At 47.3% G+C, this 21166-nt stretch overlaps 2 protein-coding genes across 2 annotated transcripts; both read right to left on the reverse strand.

The window, feature by feature from the left end:
• Positions 1–2011: 2011 nt before the first annotated feature.
• On the reverse strand, positions 2012–5642 carry LOC144726852 (complement C1q tumor necrosis factor-related protein 5-like). Its single transcript, XM_078605808.1, has 4 exons — positions 5556–5642; positions 4607–4778; positions 4212–4283; positions 2012–3354 (listed from the first exon to the last, which is right to left on the reverse strand). Exons 1-4 carry the CDS (start codon positions 5562–5564, stop codon positions 2864–2866), a joined length of 744 nt encoding a protein of 247 aa, XP_078461934.1. The 5' UTR covers positions 5565–5642; the 3' UTR covers positions 2012–2863.
• Positions 5643–6032: 390 nt separating this feature from the next.
• Positions 6033–8650, reverse strand: LOC144726834 (complement C1q tumor necrosis factor-related protein 5-like). The gene is made up of 3 exons (XM_078605789.1): positions 8479–8650; positions 7863–7934; positions 6033–7018 (listed from the first exon to the last, which is right to left on the reverse strand). Exons 1-3 carry the CDS (start codon positions 8648–8650, stop codon positions 6528–6530), a joined length of 735 nt encoding a protein of 244 aa, XP_078461915.1. The 3' UTR covers positions 6033–6527.
• Between the last annotated feature and the right edge of the window lie 12516 nt (positions 8651–21166).

Below are 21166 nucleotides of genomic sequence, written 5' to 3' on the forward strand. Positions count from 1 at the left end.
CGCTTTATTTTGTTTTTGAAGAAGCTCCCAACATGCTGGACATCATGCTGAGCACCACGCAGTACAACCTGACAACACATCACAGCACAACCGAGAAAGCCTGCGCAGTAGTATAATAGAAACATGTTCAGAATGATCTGCGGCACAAGAGGTTTATAACCTTGTTGCCCATGTCAGTGCAATGACCTTTGAACCCATAGTGGTAATGTCTGGTAGTGATAGTCGCGACGAATATTAAACTAATTTATGAGGTAATGCCCACTGAGCTAACTAGCTATTTTTGAGAAGCGACCTGGACACAAATGATAGGCCAATAAAGTGGCATATCATGTGACAATTAAAAGCAATCAAATACTCTAAATGATGATGGATAATCATTTTGGCTAGAGTATTCCTGGTGCATTGTACTATGTATTACTTATTGGCACCTCTCCTGCCACTGCCACAGCACGATCACATCAACGAATAAAATCCACCAGTTGCCACACGTACATACATACGGACACACATTCATTATTACAGGTTTATTTATCTGAGGTTAGATCCCATGGAAACCTAAAGCCTCTGTTTCAAAACAACACAGATCCACGCCATTACAGAGCAAATCAATATCACACGGGGTCCTAATATTAAGCAGAGCAGAAACGCAAATTAAGGTGTATGTGACTTTAAGCAACAAAAGGCAATTGGGCGGTACACGGTTAAAACTGAACATTTACACGTAAAAATCAAATATGTTCGAATATATTTTTGCGTTAAATGTAGCGGCCTATAGTGGTAGCAGGGGCCACGTGAACTTATAACATCTATCATCTCGTGGTTAATATCGCAAATAATCCAAAATAAGCATCCGCTGTGAGTGTCGTCTGTGTTGTATTTGCATGTGTGGAGCTGTAGTGTAGCGGTTAGCGCACAGCACTACAAACCTGTAACCCGAGTTTGATAGAAACTCACGGCCACCACCAGTAACGATTAAAACTGAGCCGGTCTTAGGCCTCCCGTATGTCAACTTAGCCTCAAATGAGTACCTGGTGCAGTGTGTAAACATCGCCAATGGGGAGACAAAGGCGGTCGGCCGTGGTGCTGGCCACCCGCCTTCTTGTTTACTGTGCTGGCCTTCATAGGTGCTCGCTAACAGAACTTGTCTCAAAAGCCTGATAAGGCTACATGGGAAACCTTTGTCTTTCTTTGCACGTCTGTGAACTGCACGTGTGTATGTCTTATAAGTGTGTGTTGAGGGACGCAGCCAATGTCTTGTGTTAATGCCGAAGGTGGCTCATAACCCTATCACTTTGGTAGGAGTATTGAAAAGCATAGGAATAGTCATCTCAATAATAATGGTAGAAGATTGCTATGATTGTTCTGTAGCCCATGGGCTTGTAAAGACCAACATGCTGTTCTGTCATCACATAACACTTAAGGTGTGTCAAGTTCAAACAGAAACACATTTTGCACGATGCAATGTGGAACAGTGAATGTGAGCTTATGTGCTTGACATGAGAACATACTGTTGAGCTGATCTGGCCACTAACATCAGACATCAAACACAGACATAATTTCAACCTTGATGATGGGTACAAACTTAGTAATAATTGGAAAGATGTTATTAACCATGCAAAAAAGATTTAACTACACATTTTTGGACCATCTTATCTGACAGGTACTATTTTACTTTACCGAGTGTTAATATCCCCAGCGTTTAACAGTACTCTCCTTTTTCGTATTTGATTGTCAGCCAACACTGGTAAAAAACTACATGGGAATTTTCGTTCTCTTCTATCATGTGCACCAACAGGTACTTGTGCACAAACAGGTCCACGTACAGTTACACCTCGTGCTCTCTTTTAGCCCCCCCCCTTCCAATACGTTATCATGTTCACCAACAAGGGCTTGCGCACAAACACGTCCACGTCTACTTACACCTCGTGCTCTCTTTTAGCCCCACCCCCCCTGCCAATACGTTCCATTCATTGGCTACCACATTCTGATATGCCCCCCCCCTCTCCTCCCCCTTAACTTGTATTTAAGAACTTGCATCTTGGAATCCCTGCCTCAATTGATACAGGAAATCTGGCTGTGACGGTCCCACCTGATGACGGAGACTTGTGTTGCCTCCGAAACGTCGTGATTTTTATTATTTTATTCTTATTAATTTAAATTTAATTTTTTTACCTACGTGACTTTACCGAAAAAACTAAGAGTATGAATCCTTGCAGTCACGAAAGCTTCAAATCTAGAATCACTAACATCAGCTTTTCATCTGTAGGACGTGCCTGCCATTCTTCCAATGTGGAAGCGAGCATCCACAAATGACCCCATTTATATGTTGAAAGTTAGAAGCAATAATTTGACCATCACTTCTAGCTGTAAATTGAAGCTTCCCCTCTTTTGCAAGACTGTGGTTCGTGCCGCTGCATTGGCAGCATTGGGTAGCCAATCCAGACCTCCAAACAATTCCTGAAGGAGGAGGCATTCCAGCTAGCTGAAAGATAGTGGTAGATCTATTCTCTCTGATTGCAACAGTCTATGCCCGAGAATGAGGAGGCTTACCAAAGCTTTTGCTCAGAGGTTCGGAAAGCCATTCAGCACAGTAAGATATGGGTGGTGGTTGCGGGTTGCTGCCCCAAGATCAGACACCACTCTTTAATAATAAAAAAAAACTTCTAGCACCATGATAATCTAATCTTTGATGCCCAGAAACATGTCCACATATTTTCTGGACCCCAACATCATCTTCAACTTAAGTATGTTAAAGACAATAGGGGGTGCCTATTTTTTGTCTTGTATGCATTCATGCACGTGTGAATATGTTTATGAGTGTGTGCATGTGTTCACTCTGTCTTCCTTGACAATAGCAGTCAATTCAGTTAGGGAACAGGAGAAAGCCGCTGAACAGCGCGTCCCTGTTCTCGTCATTGAATAAATTGATGTACGGAGCTTTCATCTCGAGCCATACCTGATCTCCCGTCTCGAGGCTCAGCACGACGCTACCGCTAATTTCCTCGTCTGGGCGGCCACATACATTGGATATCAATTGCCCATTTTTCATTATCATAACCACGATATGGCCACTAGCACTTGAGTGCATAAACAAGGTGAAGTAGTAGGCACCAGGGGATGCACAAGTAAACTTTCCTGTGATGGGGTTGTAGTGCCCCTGTGGGTTGGTGATGATGATGTCAAACTTCATGGGCCATCTGGTTGCCTGTGTGGAAAGCGCCATCTTTGCCGAGAAGGCCGACCTGGGCCCCACACCATTCTCGCTTTTTCCGCCTCGTTCGCCCTTCTCACCTGGGATTCCTGGAGGCCCCATGGGCCCTGATTGGCCAAGAGGGCCCAGCTTTCCCGGGAAACCTAGACAGACACACGGTAACAAGGTCAAGTGTCAACGTGCTCGACTGAGAGATGGGTGACACAAATCTCCGTTGGTGGCACTTAGCCAGACGTGTATGTATGTTGAACTTCTTTTGCACCGTACCTAGCCAATCGTGATAATTGGAGGTGCAGGGGAATGGACAACAAACTTAAACACAAAAAGTAGTTCTACAGAAATTAGTTTTAAATCTAGATTTAAAAGTGCATAGCCCCAGTGGCTTCCGAATAACATGCATAACTGAGGTGTGTTTAGTTAAAACGTCTTCTTTTGGTTTGCTATCAAAGGTCGATATCCAAAACAGTTAAGCACTTGATTGCCACATCATCGAGTTCAATCGACATTTTCATGTCACCTCTCCGATGTATTTTCGGATTGACCACCTGTGTTCGGCATAATGCCCAGCATGTTAGGCGTTTCTTCAGATACTGAATGGAGCAGCTCCTTTTCTCACCCAGTCATATAAAGTTGCTGTATGCTGCTGGAGTTTGATGTCAGGCCAGCTGATGTTATTTATCAACAAACGTGATGTGATTACCCCGACCGTGATAGGGCAGCGACCTCGGACTCCCTCGTTCAATCTCTGATTTTAAGGGTGTATTCCATCGAGCTTGTTACGTTTTCTGTTTTTTCTTCTATTTTGAAATCCACATTGTATTCTGGGTTTTTTAATGCCAATTTTTTTTTTACAAAACAAACAAACATGATTTGACAAAGCTAATGAACAAATAAGAAGTTTCTATTCATATTTGACATGATATGGACAAATTGCCACGTGACAGAAAAGTCCGCTGCCATCAGGACATAACACACCGTGTCTGGGTAAACCCCTGCTGACCTGGCTCCCCATTCATGCCTTTGTCTCCTGAAGTGCCGCTGTCTCCCTTAGCTCCAGGTGCTCCCATCACACCTGCGAAAGGACCAACGAACTGATCAGCAACCCATCGAGACGTTGTTGCAACTTTGTGACCCACAACTACTGGAAATCTGTGAAAAAGAGTATCATAGCTCATCGGATTTATCCAAGATATATAACTATTCTGATTCTGTCCTCTGCGGGAAGGAAGTCAAACTAAAAACAAAAAGCAGTTCTAAAGAAATTAGTTTTCAATCTAGATGATTTAAAAATGCATAGCTCCAGTGGCTACCTAATATTTGAAGGACGAGCGTACCAGACGGCCACAGCAGCCCATCTAAAATAAGGGCTGTGAGTTGTTAATCAATTCCCCTCACCGTCTTTCCCGTCCCTGCCATCCCTCCCAGGGGCCCCATGCTGCCCTGGGGTCCCCGGGATCCCGCTCATCCCCACACACATGGCTCTATCCTCCTGGGCGCCAGCTCCTTCGCCCAGCTCCGTGGTCACGGAGAGCAGAGCCGAGGCGAGCAGCAGAGATAAGACGGACATCTGGGGAGCCACAGCATTGTCGTTTTAAAAAATATATATTGGTGGACTTAATTAATTATTACAGGGTTTAAATTAGGGCGTTAGTTTTTTTTGGTTAGGAAAATAGTTTATTTGCTCGGACCTATAGTTTAGCCACAGGATAAAATAAATATAATTATATGTTACAAAAGTGATCCATTGTGGTTTAAGGCCTCTCAATTTCCAAAATAAATTGTCGTTCAAGCCAGATATAAATCGAGAGGCCTTATTCCATAAATAGAGCACCTTTGTAATATACACTGATTGTTTTATCCTGTGCCTAGACTATAGGTCCGAGTAAGACAAAGTGTGTATTGTTCGGAAGAGGAGAGGGTAAGCTGTTGATTTGTGTGAAACACTTCCGTGTATTTTTCAAGTATTTTAGAATGGGGAGAAGTGGCGGAGTGGTTAGCACACCACACTATGCAACCTTAGTGAGATGTCAGAGCACGGTGATATCTTAACTAGTCCTCGGCACCATAATTCGCCAACCCATTATGACTAATGTAGGGATGTACGGATCAGATATCGTTCGCTACTGAAATTAGCCATAGCCATTAATCGAACTTGGGTTATTGGGTTCATCACACAATGCCCTAAACATTGCGCCAATGCTCATTCTTAAAAACTCGAGCAGGATAATTACTGATATTTTCATTATCATATCTTGATTGTGAAACAAAGAGCCAAATATAATGAGTTGAACCTGTTATGATCACAACACACGTGAACGATAGACCCACACACACACAGACTTACTTTGCACATTTGGCCTCCGATTCTGCTTCGAGGTCCTTCCAAATTTTCTCTGAGGTTCTCCCCTGTCCATGGCTCCCCCTTTATACATTTGGGTCACGTGTTCCTGCGGTCAACAAAACACTCATTAATAACGTAGCAATCAACACGTATATACAAAGATAACGATCCCCCACATACCGGGCGACGCCAACCATTATGTCCTATTAGTGGCCCTGCCAGCATAATTCAACTAAGATCAACATCACACACTTAATTATATAAACATCCATTTACACAAACATATAAACAAACACAAGTACATGCAAACGCAGGCATACATATGCACAAAGACATATGTACCAACATATACACACATGCACGCACATACTGACATATAACGGGTGGTGGTGGCTACATACACCTGTAATGTGCATTGGTGAATGGGGTAGCGGCTGGACTTGTTGAGATATCATTCCCCTCTCCCCGTTTCTGCTGCTGCACTTTAGGTGGGAGTATTGAAAAGCATAACACAAATCATCTCAATAATAATGGTAGTCGGCTGCTGGATTGCTGTGCAGCCCATGGGCTCATAACGACCAACATCCATTTCTGTCATCACATAACACTTCGGGTGTGTCAGGTCCAAGCAGAAACATATGTTGCACGATGCAATGTGGAACAGTCAACGTGAGCTTATCTGCTTGACATGAGGACATACTGTGGAGCTGATCTGGCCACTGACCATCAGCTTTTCATCTGTAGGATATGCCTGCCATTCTTCCATTGTGGAAGCAAGCATCCAAAAACAGACCCCATTTATGTGAGGCACGGTCTGCATTATATGTTGAAAGTTCGAAGCGAGAATTTGATCATCACTTGTATCCAGGAATTAAAGATTTCCCATCGTCAAGATGTATGCATTTATGCATGCGTGAATATGTTCATGAGGATGTGCATGTGTTCACTTCATATTCCCTGACAATGGAAGTCAATTCAGTCGAGGAAAAGGAGAAAGCCACTAAACAGCGCGTCCCTGCTTTCGTCAATTACCAAATTGATGTACGGAGCTTTCATCTCGAGCCATACCTGATCTCCCGTCTCAAGGCGCAGCACAACGCTACCGCTAATTTCCTCGTCTGGGCGGCCAAATACATTGGATATCAATTGCCCATTTTTCATTATCATAACCACGAGATGGCCACTGGCACTTGAGTGCATCGACAAGGTGAAGTAGTAGGTGCCAGGGGATGCACAAGTAAACTTCCCTGTGATGGGGTTGTAGTGCCCCTGTGAGTTGGTGATGATGACGTCAAACTTCATGGGGCATCCGGTTGCCGGTTTGTAAAGTGCCACCTTTGCCGAGAAGGCCGACCTGGGCCCCACACCATTCTCGTTTTTATCGCCTCTGCCACCCTTCTCACCTGGGATTCCTGGAGGCCCCATTGGCCCTGATTGGCCAAGAGGGCCCAGCTTTCCCGGGAGACCTAGACAGACACACGGTAACAAGGTCAAGTGTCAACGTGTTCGACTGTGAGATGGATGACACAAATCTCCGTTGGTGGCACTGTGCGACACGTGTATGTATATTGAATTGCTTTCACACCAACCATGCTAATCGGAGGTCCGGGGGAGGGGCAACAAATGAAAACACAAAAAACATTTCTGAATAAATTAGTTTTGAATCTATATTTTAAAAGTACATAGCTCCAGTGGCTTCTTAATAAGATGCACAATTGAGGTGTGTTTTGTTTAAACTTTTTTTTTGCTATCACAGGTCGATGTCCTAATCACTTGAGCACTTGATTACCACATCATCGGGTTCAATAGACGTTTTAATTTCACCTCAAATATATTTGCAGAATGACCCCTGTGTTTGGCATTAAATTCAGCATGTTAGGAGCTTCTTCAGGATCTGAACGTAGCAGCTCATTTACTCCCTCAGTCATATACAGTTGTTGGCTGCTGCTGCAGTTTGATGTCAGGCCAGCCGATGTTATTCATCAACAAACGTGATGTGATTACTCCTACTGAGGTATTGGCAGTGAGCCCGAACTCCCTCGTTTGATCAGATTTTAAGCGTGCATTTTGTCGAGTTTGTTAAACACGTTATGTTGTTTTTTCCATTTTTGAAATCCACATTGCATTATGGGTTCTTTAATGACGATAAAACAATGTTACGAAAAAAAACTAATGTTACATGACGAATATAATGAACAAAGAAGAGGCTTCGTTTCATATTTTACGTAATTGCAGACAAATCACCACGTGGCAGAAAAGTCTGCAGCCATCAGGGCACGACTCACCCTATCTGGAAAAACCCCTGCTCACCTGGCTCCCCTTTCACGCCTTTGTCTCCTGAAGCCCCGCGGTCTCCCTTAGCTCCAGGTGTTCCCATCACACCTGCGAAAAGAACAAAGAACGGATCAGCAACCCCTCGAGACATTGTTGTTGTAACTTTCTGACCAACCCCTACTGGACATCTGTGAAAAAAAACTTACTAGCTCGTTGCATTTTTCCAGGATGAATGAAGATTCTGATTATGAGTCCTCTGCTGCCCAATTCCTTCACTGGCTCCCAATCCAATCCAACATCAACTACAATATCCCTCTCACGGTTATCAGGATTCTCCATGGACTCGCCACCACCTACCTCTCATTTCACTCTACTCCCCTCCACGCACTCTCCTACCTGAGTGAATTAACGAGTCACGCATGTATGTATGTTGAACGTCTTTCGCACCTCATGTAGTTAACCGTGCTAATCGGAAGTGTGGGGGAAGGGACGACAAACTAAACACAAAGCAGTTCTAAAGAAATGCGTTTTCAAAATCAATTCAAAAGTGCATAACTCAAGTGGCGTCCTAAAATCGGAAGCAAGAGCGTTCCAGACGGCTGCAGAAGCGCATCTCAATGACAGCTGTGGGCTGTGAATCAATTCCCCTCACCGTCTTTCCCGTCCCTGCCGTCCCTCCCAGGGGCCCCGTGCTGGTCTGGGGTCCCCGGGATCCCGCTCATCCCTGCACACACGGCTCTGTCCTCTTGGGCACCAGCTCCTTCTCCCAGCTCCGTGGTCACGGAGAGCAGAGCCGAGGCGAGCAGCAGAGATAAGACGGACATCTGGGGAGCGGCCAGTCAGTTGATTGAGCCACAGCATTGTTGTTTTCGCAGAAATATCTTGCATAAAAAAATATAAGTTGGTTTTATTATCAGTGGGTTTAAATTAGGGTTTTCGTAGATTTTTTGTGAGTAAAATAATTTATTTGCTCGGACCTATTGTTTAGTCACAAGATCTTTCTTATATATAAAAGTCCCCGCGCGCTCGCGCTTGCGGGGGGATTTGGCTCTCGGACGGTGACCTTCACGTAGAAAAAAATTTGCCGGGCGCCACGCCCTAAGCCCCGCGGTGGGAATATGCTATTCCGTTTCCCATCCGTAAACGTTAAAGTAGTTTAATTAACAAATGTGTGTCGTTTCCATTAATTATTTACTTATTGCGCGCCGTCGACCGTACCAAGTGACGCCAATTGCGTGGCGGGGGGAGCGGACCCTACCAAGTGCTGCGCGTTCGCTCCAGCTCGCGCGTTTAACATGGAATAAATATACACATCACGCTCCCAATTTCTCTTCACAGTGTGATGTCCCCTTCCCCCCCACCACCCCAATGCGTGCAGTTACTGCTATAAAGTTCTTAGATATTAACTTAATATTCTTAAAGCACTTAAATAGTATTATTCTGCCTCGGGCGGCGGGATGGTGGGGGGGGGGTAGCGGCCCAGCCCGCAGCCTGGCAATGTCTCACCTCCTCTGGCTTGCCAATCTAGGCGAGGCCGCGGGCTCTGCATGGGACGAGGCGTCACCACGCCAATGTAAAGTACAATTTTATTGCATCTTTCGCTAAGAACTGAGGTTTATTGTTTACTATTATTAAACAAATAAGTTTACAAATATTACAATGATAATGTTTGTGTGCACATAACAACTCTGCTTCGTTTACTATTATGGAACTAATAAGTTGCCTAATATTACTATTATAATGTTCGTGTGCACAAACTACATGTGTGTCCCTAAAGTCGATGTCTGTGTGTGTTAGTCCATATGTGTTTGTGTGCGTGTAAGTCGATGGGTTTCTACGTGTGTGGGTCCATGTCTGTGTGTAAGTCCATGTGTGTGTCTGTCTTTTTCAAACGGACAACGCCCCATGTGTGTGTGTACGTACAAGTGTGTGGGTGTCAGTCCATTTGTGTGCGTATCAGTCGCTGTGTGTGTGTTGGACCACATGTGTGTGTAATTCCATACATGTGTGTCACTCGATGTGTGTGTGTGTAAGTCAATGCGTTTGTGTGAGTCCATATGTGTGTGTTCATCCATGTCTGTGTATCTCAAGTAGATGTCTGTGTGTCACATGTGTATGTGTGTAGGGCTGTGTGTGTGTCAGTCTATCTATGTGTGTCTAAGTCCATGTGTGTGTGTCTTAGTCCATGTGTGTGAGTACATATGTGTGTTTACGTCAATGTGTGAGTCCACGTATGTCTGTGTGTGAGTCTCTGTATGGGTGTACGTCGATAAATGTGTGTAACTCCATGTGTGTATATCTCAAGTGGATGTCTATGTGTGACAGTCTGTATGTGTGTGTACGGCAATGTGTGTGTCACTCTATGTATGTGTGTGAGTCGCTGTTTGTGCGTACGTCCATATGTGTGTGTAACTCCATGTGTGTGTATCTCAAGTGGATGTCTATGTGTGTGTCAGTCCATATTTCTGTGTGTGTAAGTCGATGTGTTTGTGTGTGTGAGTCCATATGTGTGGGTGTGAGTCCATATGTGTGTGTGTGTGTGTCTGAGTCCATGTGCGTGTGTGTTAGTTGCTGTGTGGGCATGCCTCCATATTAGTCAGTGTAAGTCCATTTCTTTGCGTGTCTGTAGGCCCATGTGTGCATCTTAGTCCATGTGTGTGCTTTATTGACCTGCTCAAGGCCTATGATACCATCAGTAGGCCTGGCCTCTGGGTTGTTCTTCGTGCTTTCCGAGTCCCTCACCCACTGATCACCATCCTTAAGGACCTTCATGATGGTGAGCGGGCCCAGGTAAAATTATGTGGCCGGGAGTCAGAGCCTTTCCCTGTACACCTTGGGGTGCGACAGGGATGTCCTCTGGCTCCCACATTATTTAACATCTATTTTGACCACGTAGTTCGTGAAGCCTTCAATAGCTGTACCGGAGGAATTTCCATTTGGTACAGATACAATGAGAGGCTGATCGATGCCCGGGTGCGGTCAAGGGATGGCTCCCTATTGCTCAACCGCGTTATGTATGCCAATAATCTGATAATTGCTGCTCACTCGGAGGAGGAATTCGAGGTGCCGTTGCTGAACTTGGAGCTTGCCACCATCAGCCCCACCAAAACGAAGCACCTGCCTGGATATTTTGTACCATAGGACACTCCATCCCCACAACTCCCAATTGGTGATGGGGCAGTTGTGGAGACAGTGAAGAGTTTCCCATACCTTGCCAGTCTGCTAATGACCAGCTCTGGTTTAACAGCAGAGTTATCACTCAGAATCAGTCGAGCCGCATTATCTTTTCATCGGTTGTGTAACGCTGTTTGGAAGCTACCTGGTCTATCACTCCGCACGAAGCTTCAGGTCTTCTCGGCCACGGTCATTCCCTCCCTTCTCTATGCTTCTGAAACTTGGACCCCCCTAATGGAACATCTTCGCCAGTTAGAAACATTTAGGATGGCCTGCCTACGATGCATCCTGGGTTTAACCAGGCTGCATTGTGTGAGGAGCTCACAAATCCTTGAAAGCTGTGGACAAAGTCCCATCGGTGAGCTCCTCCAGCAGGCAAGGCTGCATTGCCTGAGTCATGTAGCCCGCATGCCCAGCCACTGCATGCCTAAACAGCTTCTGTTCGGCCGGATCGAAGGGGCTAAATGGCCGTTACACGGGCTGGAGAAGAGATAGAGTGATGTGGTACAGGAGGACGTGGAGCTGAGTGGACTTGCCGATGACTGGTACCAGCCATGTCAAGATCGGCCTCTGTGGAGGAGGCTCCTGAAGGACGCTACTGGCTAGTTGGAGGCAATCGCCCTCCAACAACAACGGAGGGTGGAGGAGCGACGCTCACAACAACGAGCAGAGTGCCGGGCGGCTAAAGCACAGCAAGTTGCCACAGTAGGAGCCACAGGTGCTGCATCAGCCAGTCGTCTCAGTCAGTCGACCTGTGCCATCTGGGTTTGCCCCGTGACCTCTTGCCAGTGGGCGTTCGACACTTCACGTGGCCTCAAGGTGCACATAGCCTGGCACAAGCGTTTTTGTGACGTCACCGCCACTTAGTGGCGAATGGCGGTTGTTGTTCAGTCTATGTATGTATGTGTGAGTCCATTTGTGCGTGTAACTCTGTGTGTGTATCAATGGATTTGCGTGTGTAACTACATGTGTCTGCCTTTTTCGCCCGGGCAACGCCGGGTGCTAACCGCTAGTACAATATAAATTATGTTATATTCTTGGTTCTTTCCGTAAAGTCACGTAGAAGGGAAATAATAAAATAATAAAAATATTAAACAATAAAAATGCTCACGACGTTTCGACTGCAACACAAGCAATCATCATTATATTTGTATTATTTTATTATTTCCCTTTTACGTGACTTTACCGAAAGAACCAAGAATATGAATCCCTGCAGTCACGAAAGCTTTAAATCAAAATATACATTATGTTGTTCAACCCATATATACACATATAATGCCATTAATAGAGCAATTTTGTAATATACACGACTTGATTTGGTAGAAGACCCCGGGACTGGCCCAGGACATGCTGGCGGGACGATGTCGCTCGGCTGGCATGGAAACGCCTGGGAATTTCCTAGCAAGAGCTGGGGTCTGTCGCCAGGGAAAGGGAGGTCTGGACCGCCACTATTTAACATGCTGCCGTTACGACCCTCACCAGGACAAGCAGATTGAGAAACGAACGAACGAATGAACACTACTTGTTTTATCCTGTGCCTAAACTCCAGATCCGAGTCGAAAGAAGTGTATATTATTCAGAAGAGAATGGGGGTAAGCTGTTGATTGGTGCGTAACACCTCGTCCCAGTGATGAGTGAAGACCAGCGAGAACCTCCCGTGTATTTTTATAGTAATTTAGAATGGGGAGAAGTGGCTCGGTGGTTAGCACACCACAATATACAACCTCAGTTCGATTCCAGACCCCGGTGAGTGATATCTTAACTTGTCCTGGGCACCACCATTCACCAACCCATTGTGACTAATGTACGGATCAGATATCGTTCGCTACTGATTTTAGCTATGGCTATTAATCGAAATTGGGTCATTCGGCTTCATTGCGCAGTGCCTTAACCACTGCGACAATGCTCCGCAGGATCATTACACAATTTATGTCAGCCACATGACAGTCAAACTATTTTAAATCTTAAATCTGGATTGTCAAACGAAGAACCAAATGTAATTACTTGAGCCTGGTTTAATCACAGAACACGTGAATGGTACATCCACACACAGACTTACTTTGCACATCTGGCCTTTGCTTCTGCGTTGAGATCCTGCCAAATTCTCTCTGAGGTTTTCCCTTGTCCCTGGTCCTCCTTTTATACATTCGGGTCACGCCTTCAGCCAAAACTACCATGAACAATCAGCACACGAATATATAAAGACAAACACCTCCCCCTCCACATACCAGATGGGCGACCCAAGACATTATACCCTGTTAGCCTTTTGAGACTGCAGGAGCAAGTGCTGTTAGCAATTAGCACCAATGAAAGCTGGCACGGTACATGAGGGGTGGGGGGCCAGCACCTCGTCCAACCGCATTTGTCTTCCCAGTGGCGATGTTTACACACCTTACCCGGTACTCATTTGAGGCTGAGTCGACCTAGGGGAGGCCAATGCCTCATTTAGATATTCGTTACTCGTGTTAGCTGTGAGCGGGAATCAAAATCGGTTCCCCGGGTTCGTAGTGCAGCGCGCTAACTGCTGCACAACAACAACCGCCATTCGCCACTAAGTGGCGGTGACGTCACCACGACGCTTGTGCAGGCCATGTGCACCTTGAGGCCACGTGAAGTGTCGAACGTCCGCTGGCAGGAGGTCACGGGGCAGACCCAGGTGCCATGGGTCGGCTGACTGAAATTACCGAGATGACTGGTTGATGCACCACCTGTGCTCCCTACTGTGCCAACTTGCTGTGCTTTAGCCACCCGGTGCTCCGCTCGTTGTTTTGAGCGTCGCTCCTCCACCCTCTGTTGTTGTTGGAGGGCGACTGCCTCCAACTGCCCAGTAGCGTCCTTCACGAGCCTCCTCCACAGAGGGCGATCTTGACACCGCTGGTACCAGTCATCGGCAAGTCCACTCAGCTCCACATCCTCCTGTACCACGTCACTCCATCTCTTCTCTAGCCCGTGTCGTGCCCGTTTAGCCCCCTCGATCCGGCCGAACAAAAGCTGTTTGGGCATGCGGTGATTGGGCATGCGGGCTGTCTTTCCGACAGACCTGTTCTTCACCTGAGGACGGCTGCTTGCGTTGTGGCCGAAACGTCGTGAGAATTATTTTATTGTTTTATTTTTATTATTTTCCTTCTACGTGACTTCACCGAAAGAACCAAGAAGATGAATCCCTGCAGTCACGAAAGCTTTAAATCGAAATATAAATATGTAACTAATAAGCTTGTGCCGAAGGCCCCGGGGGGACAGGCATCTATGACGTCTCCTGGCCAAACCCCAATTGGCGGAGCCAGGAGATTGAATCTTCACCCTCGGGGCTCCTCCAGAAACCACGACAATCCACTACGGATGGCCACGTGGAATGTTTGAATGCTTACTGCGGAGGAGAGGCTGCCACTCCTTTGTCGGGAGCTGGACCAGTACTGCCTGGATCTCCGTGGCATTCAGGAGGTCCGGTGGACCGATTCTGGCACCATGAGGGGTGGACAGTCCTCGCCTTGGGGCAGGAGACTGCCAAACAACAGGGTGTGGCTCTTCTTCTGAAAAAAAGAATGAAGGAGGCGTGGGAGAGTGGCAGTGAGGTGTGGGAAGCTGTAAGCTCCAGGCTACTTTGGGCTCGCCTTCCCATCAACCGGAGGCGAGGAGTGGTGGTCGTGGTTACTTATGCCCCCACCGAAGACGAACATCCATGGAGGGATGCAGGAAAAGCCGATGAGTCAGATGCCTTTTATGACCTCTTGTCACAGGTGCTAGCTAAAGTGGCCACTTGGGACAGAGTCATCTTGTTGGGTGACTTCAATGCCCGAGTTGGTCATGATGCTGGCACCTGGTCTGGAGTGATTGAAAGGCATGGGCCAGATCAGCTCAATAACAACGGTAGGAGGCTGCTAGATTTTTGTGCAGTCCATGGGCTTGTAATTACCACCACGCTCTTCCGGCATTGGCGCATCCACACAACATCATGGATGCATGCCGGGTCCAAGCAAGAACATCTGCTGGACTACATCGTGACGGACCAGCGGATTGCGAGCCCATGTCTTTGACACCAGGACCTACCGTGGAGCTGATCTGCCCTCTGACCATCGACTAGTCATCTGTAAGATGCGCCTGCCATTCTTCCACTCTGGTGGTGGGTGTACACCCAGGACCCCATTCCAACCTAAAGTGGCCTGGTCTCAGTTAGCTGATGAAAGTTGCAAGCGAGAATTTCATCATCGCTTGCAGCTGGGGTTGGCATCGTCCCCCACTCCTGATGTCGAGGGTAAATGGGCGAGGTTAAGGACTGTGACTCATGCAGCTGCAATGGATGCTTTGGGTACGCGGTCCAGACCTCCCCAGAGACCCTGGCTGACAGAGGAGGTGTTCAAGATAGTTGAGAAAAAGCGACAGGCCCACTCTCATCGGCTACGGCATCCCAAGTCAGAGAATGAGGAGGTTTACCGCAGCCTTCGCTCGGAGGTTCGGAGAGCCGTAAGGCGCTGTAAGGATGGGTGGTGGTCGCGGGTTGCTGAGGAGATGGAGTCTGCCTCTGTGGCCTGCGATCACAAATCACTATTTAACTCCATCAAAAAGTAACCTGCAGCGCCACACCTATTACCATCATTAGGGGAAAAAACGGCGATCCAATCTCCGACCCCCAGGAACAGGTTTGCAGATTTGATGGGCATTTCTGTGAGGTCCTGGGGGAGGGGAAATCCCTCAGCCAGGAAAACATCACGGCACAAAGTGGGGATAACCCTGCTGAGGCTGCGGTGCCTCAAATATTGGAAGAAGTCACCCCCTGTGAGTGGCTGGCTGAGGTGCCATCTGTTGTGGAAGTACTGAAGGCGATCCGGAGTCTGAGACCAGGAAAGGCACCGGGCAGAGATGATCTCCCAAGCGAAATGCTGAGGGAAGGTGGCGTTTGTGCACAGACTGCCCTATATGACATCATAACAACAGTCTGGACCGCTGGACGGGTTCCGCAGGATTGGAAGGATGCCCTGGTGGTCCCCCTCTTTAAGAAGGGGGACCGCACAGACTGTAACAACTACAGGAGCATCTCACTCCTCAGCGTGCCGGGAAAGGTCCTGGCAAGGATTATTCAACATCGCCTTGCTAGGCACGCTGACGAGAGGCTTGCGGAGCCCCAATGCTGTTTCAGGAAAGGGCGGTCCTGCACAGATGCCATATTTTCTGTCCGTCTGCTACAGTAGAGGTGTAGGGAATTCCAACAAGACCTACATCTCTGCTTTATTGACCTGGTCAAGGCCTATGATACCATCAGTAGGCCTGGGCTCTGGGTTGTTCTTCGTGCTTTCGGAGTCCCTGGCCCTCTGCTCACGATCATTAAGGACCTTTATGATGGTGAGCGGGCCCGGGTAAAACTACGTGGCCGGGAGTCAGAGCCTTTCCCTGTACACCTTGGTGTGCGACAGGGATGTCCTCTGGCTCCCACATTATTTAACATCTATTTTTACCACGTAGTTTGAGAAGCCTTCAATAGCTGTACCGGGGGATTTTCCATTTGGTACAGATATAATTGGAGGCTGATCGATGCCCGGGTGCGATCAAGGGATGGCTCCCTATTGGTCAACTACGTTATGTATGCCGATGATTTGATAATAGCTGCTCATTCAGAGGAGGAGTTGGAGACGCTGCTGCTGAGACTGGAGCGTGCTACTAAGAGGTGGGGCCTTACCATCAGCCCCACCAAAACTAAGCACCTGCCTGGGTATTTTGTACCATCGGACACTCCACCCCCACAACTCCCAATCGGTGATGGGGCAGTAGTGGAGAGAGTGGAGAGTTTCCCATACCTGGGCAGTGTGCTTATGACCGGCTCTAGTTTAACAGCAGAGGTCTCACTCCGAATCAGTCGAGCGGCAATATCTTTTCATCAGTTGCGTAACACTGTGTGGAAGCTACCTGGTCTGTCGCTCCGCACAAAGCTTCAAGTCTTCTTGGCCACAGTCATTCCGTCCCTTCTCTACGCTTAATTCTAGATTTGAAGCTTTCGTGACTGCAAGGATTCATATTCTTAGGTTTTTTCAGTAAAGTCACGTAGGTAAAACATTAACAAAGGCTCACCCTCTTAAGCCTCACCTTACCATATGAATAAAAAGTGTGTTGTACTTGCCCCCCCCCCCCCCCGCTCCAACCATTATATAAACGGAGTGGTAGCTCCTGCAATTTCTCATTTACTTGATACAGCTGTCGTGGCTGTGACGGTTCCACCTGAAGACGGAAGCTTGTGTTGCCTCCGAAACGTCGTGATTTTAATTTTATTTTACTTTTATTAATTTTAATGTTTTACCTACGTGACTTTCTCTACGCTTGCGATACGTGGACCCCCTAATGGAGCATCTTCGCCGGTTGGAAACATTTAGGCTGGATTGTGTGAGGAGCTCACAAATCCTTAAAAGATCTGGGCAAAGTCCCATCGGTGAGCTCCTCCGGCAGGCAAGGCTGCGTTGGCTGGGTCATGTAGCCCACATGCCCAGCCACCGCATGCCGAAAGAGCTTTTGTTTGGCCGGATCGAGGGGAATAAACGGGCGCGGCACGGGCTAGAGAAGAGATGGAGTGATGTGGTAGAGGAGGATTTGGAGCTGAGTGGACTTGCCGATGACTGGTACCAGCGGTGTCAAGATCGACCTCTGTGGAGGAGGCTCGTGAAGGACGCTAAGGGGCAGTTGGAGGCAGTCGCCCTCCAGCAACAACGGAGGGTGGAGGTGCGACGCTCACAACGAGCGGAGCGCCGGGTGGCTAAAGCACAGCAAGTTGGCACAGTAGAGGGCACAGGTGGTGCATCAGCCAGTCATCTCGGTCATCTCAGTCAGTCGACCCGTGGCACCTGGGTCTGCCCCGTGACCTCCTGCCAGCGGGCGTTCGACACTTCACGTGGCCTCAAGGTGCACATGGCCTGTCACAAGCGTTGTGGTGATGTCACCGCCACTTTGTGGTGAATGGCGGTTGTTGTTGTTTTTGTGTCCTTATGTGCCCGTGTATGTTGGGCATACGTGCACTCCAAAGTTTATTTTCTTAAAGATGAAATCTGGAGGTAAAATCTCATTTGGGAATTCAGGCTTCATCAGATAAATTTTGTGAATTTATCTTTGCTGGCTTTGGATCATCAATAGCCCATTGTAATAGCAGGCAGGCGTCACATGTGTTTCTCTGTGCATGTAGTCCGTACGTGTGGGGAGCAGTGGTGTAACAGTTAATGTGCTGCACTATGAACCCAGCGACCCGAGTTCGACTCCCGCTCACGGCTAACACGAGTAACGATTATAATCTGTACCGGTCTCTTTCTTCTTTCTCCCTCCCCTTCTCTTTTCCATTGTGTTGTTGCCTATTGTTGAGTTCTATATCCCTGTTCCCTTCCCCTGTCCGTCACTGGAAATATTGTAAATATTGTATACTAGCTTTACTCCCGGCTTCGCCCGAGACTTGGATTTTTGTCTTGGATTAATACACAGCCTACGTGGAGGGTGGGGGGGGGGGATGACGTCAGCAGGCACACTGCGTAACGCTGCTCATGTGACATCACCACTCACTTACCGTGAAAAAATCCAAAAGCCTATTTTTATACTTTTTGCATTGTGTACAGTTTGGAAGCAACCCACATGCCAAATTCCAAGTTTGTTGCATGTTGGGAAGTATGCTAAACATTTAGAACAGACACACATATTCACGAATATCCCTTTTAATGATATAGATATGGGATGGGGTATTTATTTATTGAGGCACGCTAGGGGGCTTTGTTTGTTGAGGGGGAGTTGACAGCCGGGACGGCTGAGTTTTACGAAGGGGGGGGGGGGGGTGATGTAGTGACATCGCTGGATGTCACCATGCTGTGGGTGCAGAACCGGCCCTAGAGGGGCACGGTGTGCGATGTAATGCCATCGCTGGATGCCACCATGTTGTAAGTGTAGGGCTGGCCCTCGAGGGGTACGGTGTGCACTGGATAATAGTGCTGGATGGCACCAGGCTGTAAGTGCAGTGCCGACCCTACAGGACAGGGTATTTTGGTACGGATCGAAGGATAAGGTTGTGTGAGGCCATGGCACTCTGGTTGACCTGGGAGGACACGTGACCGGTTAAGTTGACAGAGGGGCCCCAAGAGGGGGCGAAGGGTGGGTCATGTGATTGGGACCCAGATCCTTCCCGAGGATTCTGGAAGGTGGACATGGCCAAGGGCGGAGCCGTCCATGCCACAGAAAATATAAGCCGGGTCCCGAGAGGGACCAGGGTTGTTCATCCCGGGAAGAAACTCTTCGTCTACGATCTCTGTTTAACAAGTCTTCCAGCACGTGGACCCGGGCAGATGTTGTAGTCCCGGGTCTGTAGTAACAGTTACGTGGTAACTAGTATAGTTAGCTGGGTGGTCACCACCTTAGGTTGTTATTCTGTGAAAGGGAATTTACCTCGTGTGTTGGAACTGAATAAATGTGTTGCCTCCACAGTCGACGTCTGCGACTCAGTTGAACCCATTACACAAATATAAATGAATACAGGTTCTTTATTTATTCAAAAAAACACAGAGCCACGCCATGATAGAGAAAATCAACATCACATGAGTCTAAATATTAAGCAGAGCAGAAACGCCAATGAACGACTTTAAGCAACATAAAACAAGCAGTACAGGGTTAAAACTGAACATTGACGAGTTAAAAAAACACAATCGAATATATTTTTGCGTTAAATGTAGCGGCCTCTAGTGCTAGCAGGGGCCCCGTGAACTTACAACATCTATCGTCTCATGGTTAACATCACAAATAATAAAAAACAAGCATCTGCTGAGTGTCGTCTGTGTTGTATCTGTGCGTATGCGTGTATGTAGGGAGTCGTAGGGTAGTGGTTAGCGCACGGCTCTATGAACCTGTAACCTGATTTCGAAACTCACTTACTGCCACCACCAATGACGAATATATGAACCGGTCCTGGGCCTCCTTCATTTCAACTCAACCTCAAACGAGTACCTTGTGCGGTGTGTAAACAACTACCTTAGGGAAGCAAAGGCGGTCGGGCGTGGTACTAGTCACCCATCCCCTCGTTGACTGTGCCGGCCTTAATAGGTGCTCGCTAAAAGCATTTGTCCCTACAGTCAGTTAAGGCTATACAGGGAGCTTTGTCTTCGCGCGTGTATGAACTGCATGTGTATATATATTTTAACTGCCTGTGTTCTACAAATGTGTGTGTATGTGTGGTGAGGAATTGTGTTGGTTGATTCAGTCCCTACTAATGATGACCATCTATTGAGGGTCGCAGCCAAGGACAATGCGCCTTCTATTAAAGCCGAAGGTGGATCACGAGCCTAACACTTTAGGTGGGATTTTTGAAAAGCATACCACAAATCATCTCAATAATAATAATGCTGGATTGCTGTGCAACCCATGGGCTCATAACGACCAACATCATTTTCTGTCATCACATAACACTTCGGGTGTGTCAGGTCCAAGCAGAAATATCTGTTGCACGATGCAATGTGGAACAGTCAACGTGAGCTTATCTGCTTGACATGAGGACATACTGTGGAGCTGATCTGGCCACTGCCCATCAGGTTTTCATCTGTAGGATATGCCTGCCATTCTTCCATTGTGGAAGCAAGCATCCACAAAGGACCCCATTTATGTGAGGGATGGTCTGCATTATATGTTGAAAGTTCGAAGCTAGAATTTTATCATCACTTGTATCCAGGAATTAAAGACGTCCCATCTTCTGCTGATGCCAATCGAAAATAGATGAGGTCCAGGACTGTGGCTAGTGCAGCTGCATTGACAGCATTCGGTACCGAATCCAGACCTCCCCAAACATCCTCATGGAGGAGGTTTTGCAGCCAGTTGAAAGAAAGTGGCAGATCTATTCTCTGATTACAACATTCTATGCCCGAGAATGAGGTTTAGCAAAGCGTTCGCTTAGAGCCACTCAGCTCTACGAGTTACGCATGGTGGTTGTGGGTTGCTGGCCCATGAGAACACAACACTCTTTAATAAAAAAAAAAAATTCGAGCACCACCCCTATGGCGATCCAGTCTCTGATCCCGAAGAACATGTCTGCACATTTCTGGACCCTCATAGCGTTTTTAACAAAAGTCTGTTAAAGTCGATAGGGGGGGTCCTATTCTTCATCTTATATGTATGCATTTACATTCTTTGGGTCTTCCGGTAAAGTCACGTAGATAGGTTGAAAGAAA

The sequence above is a fragment of the Lampetra planeri genome, chromosome 24, assembly GCF_965212315.1.
Source record: "Lampetra planeri chromosome 24, kcLamPlan1.2.h2, whole genome shotgun sequence".
Lineage (NCBI taxonomy): Eukaryota > Metazoa > Chordata > Hyperoartia > Petromyzontiformes > Petromyzontidae > Lampetra > Lampetra planeri.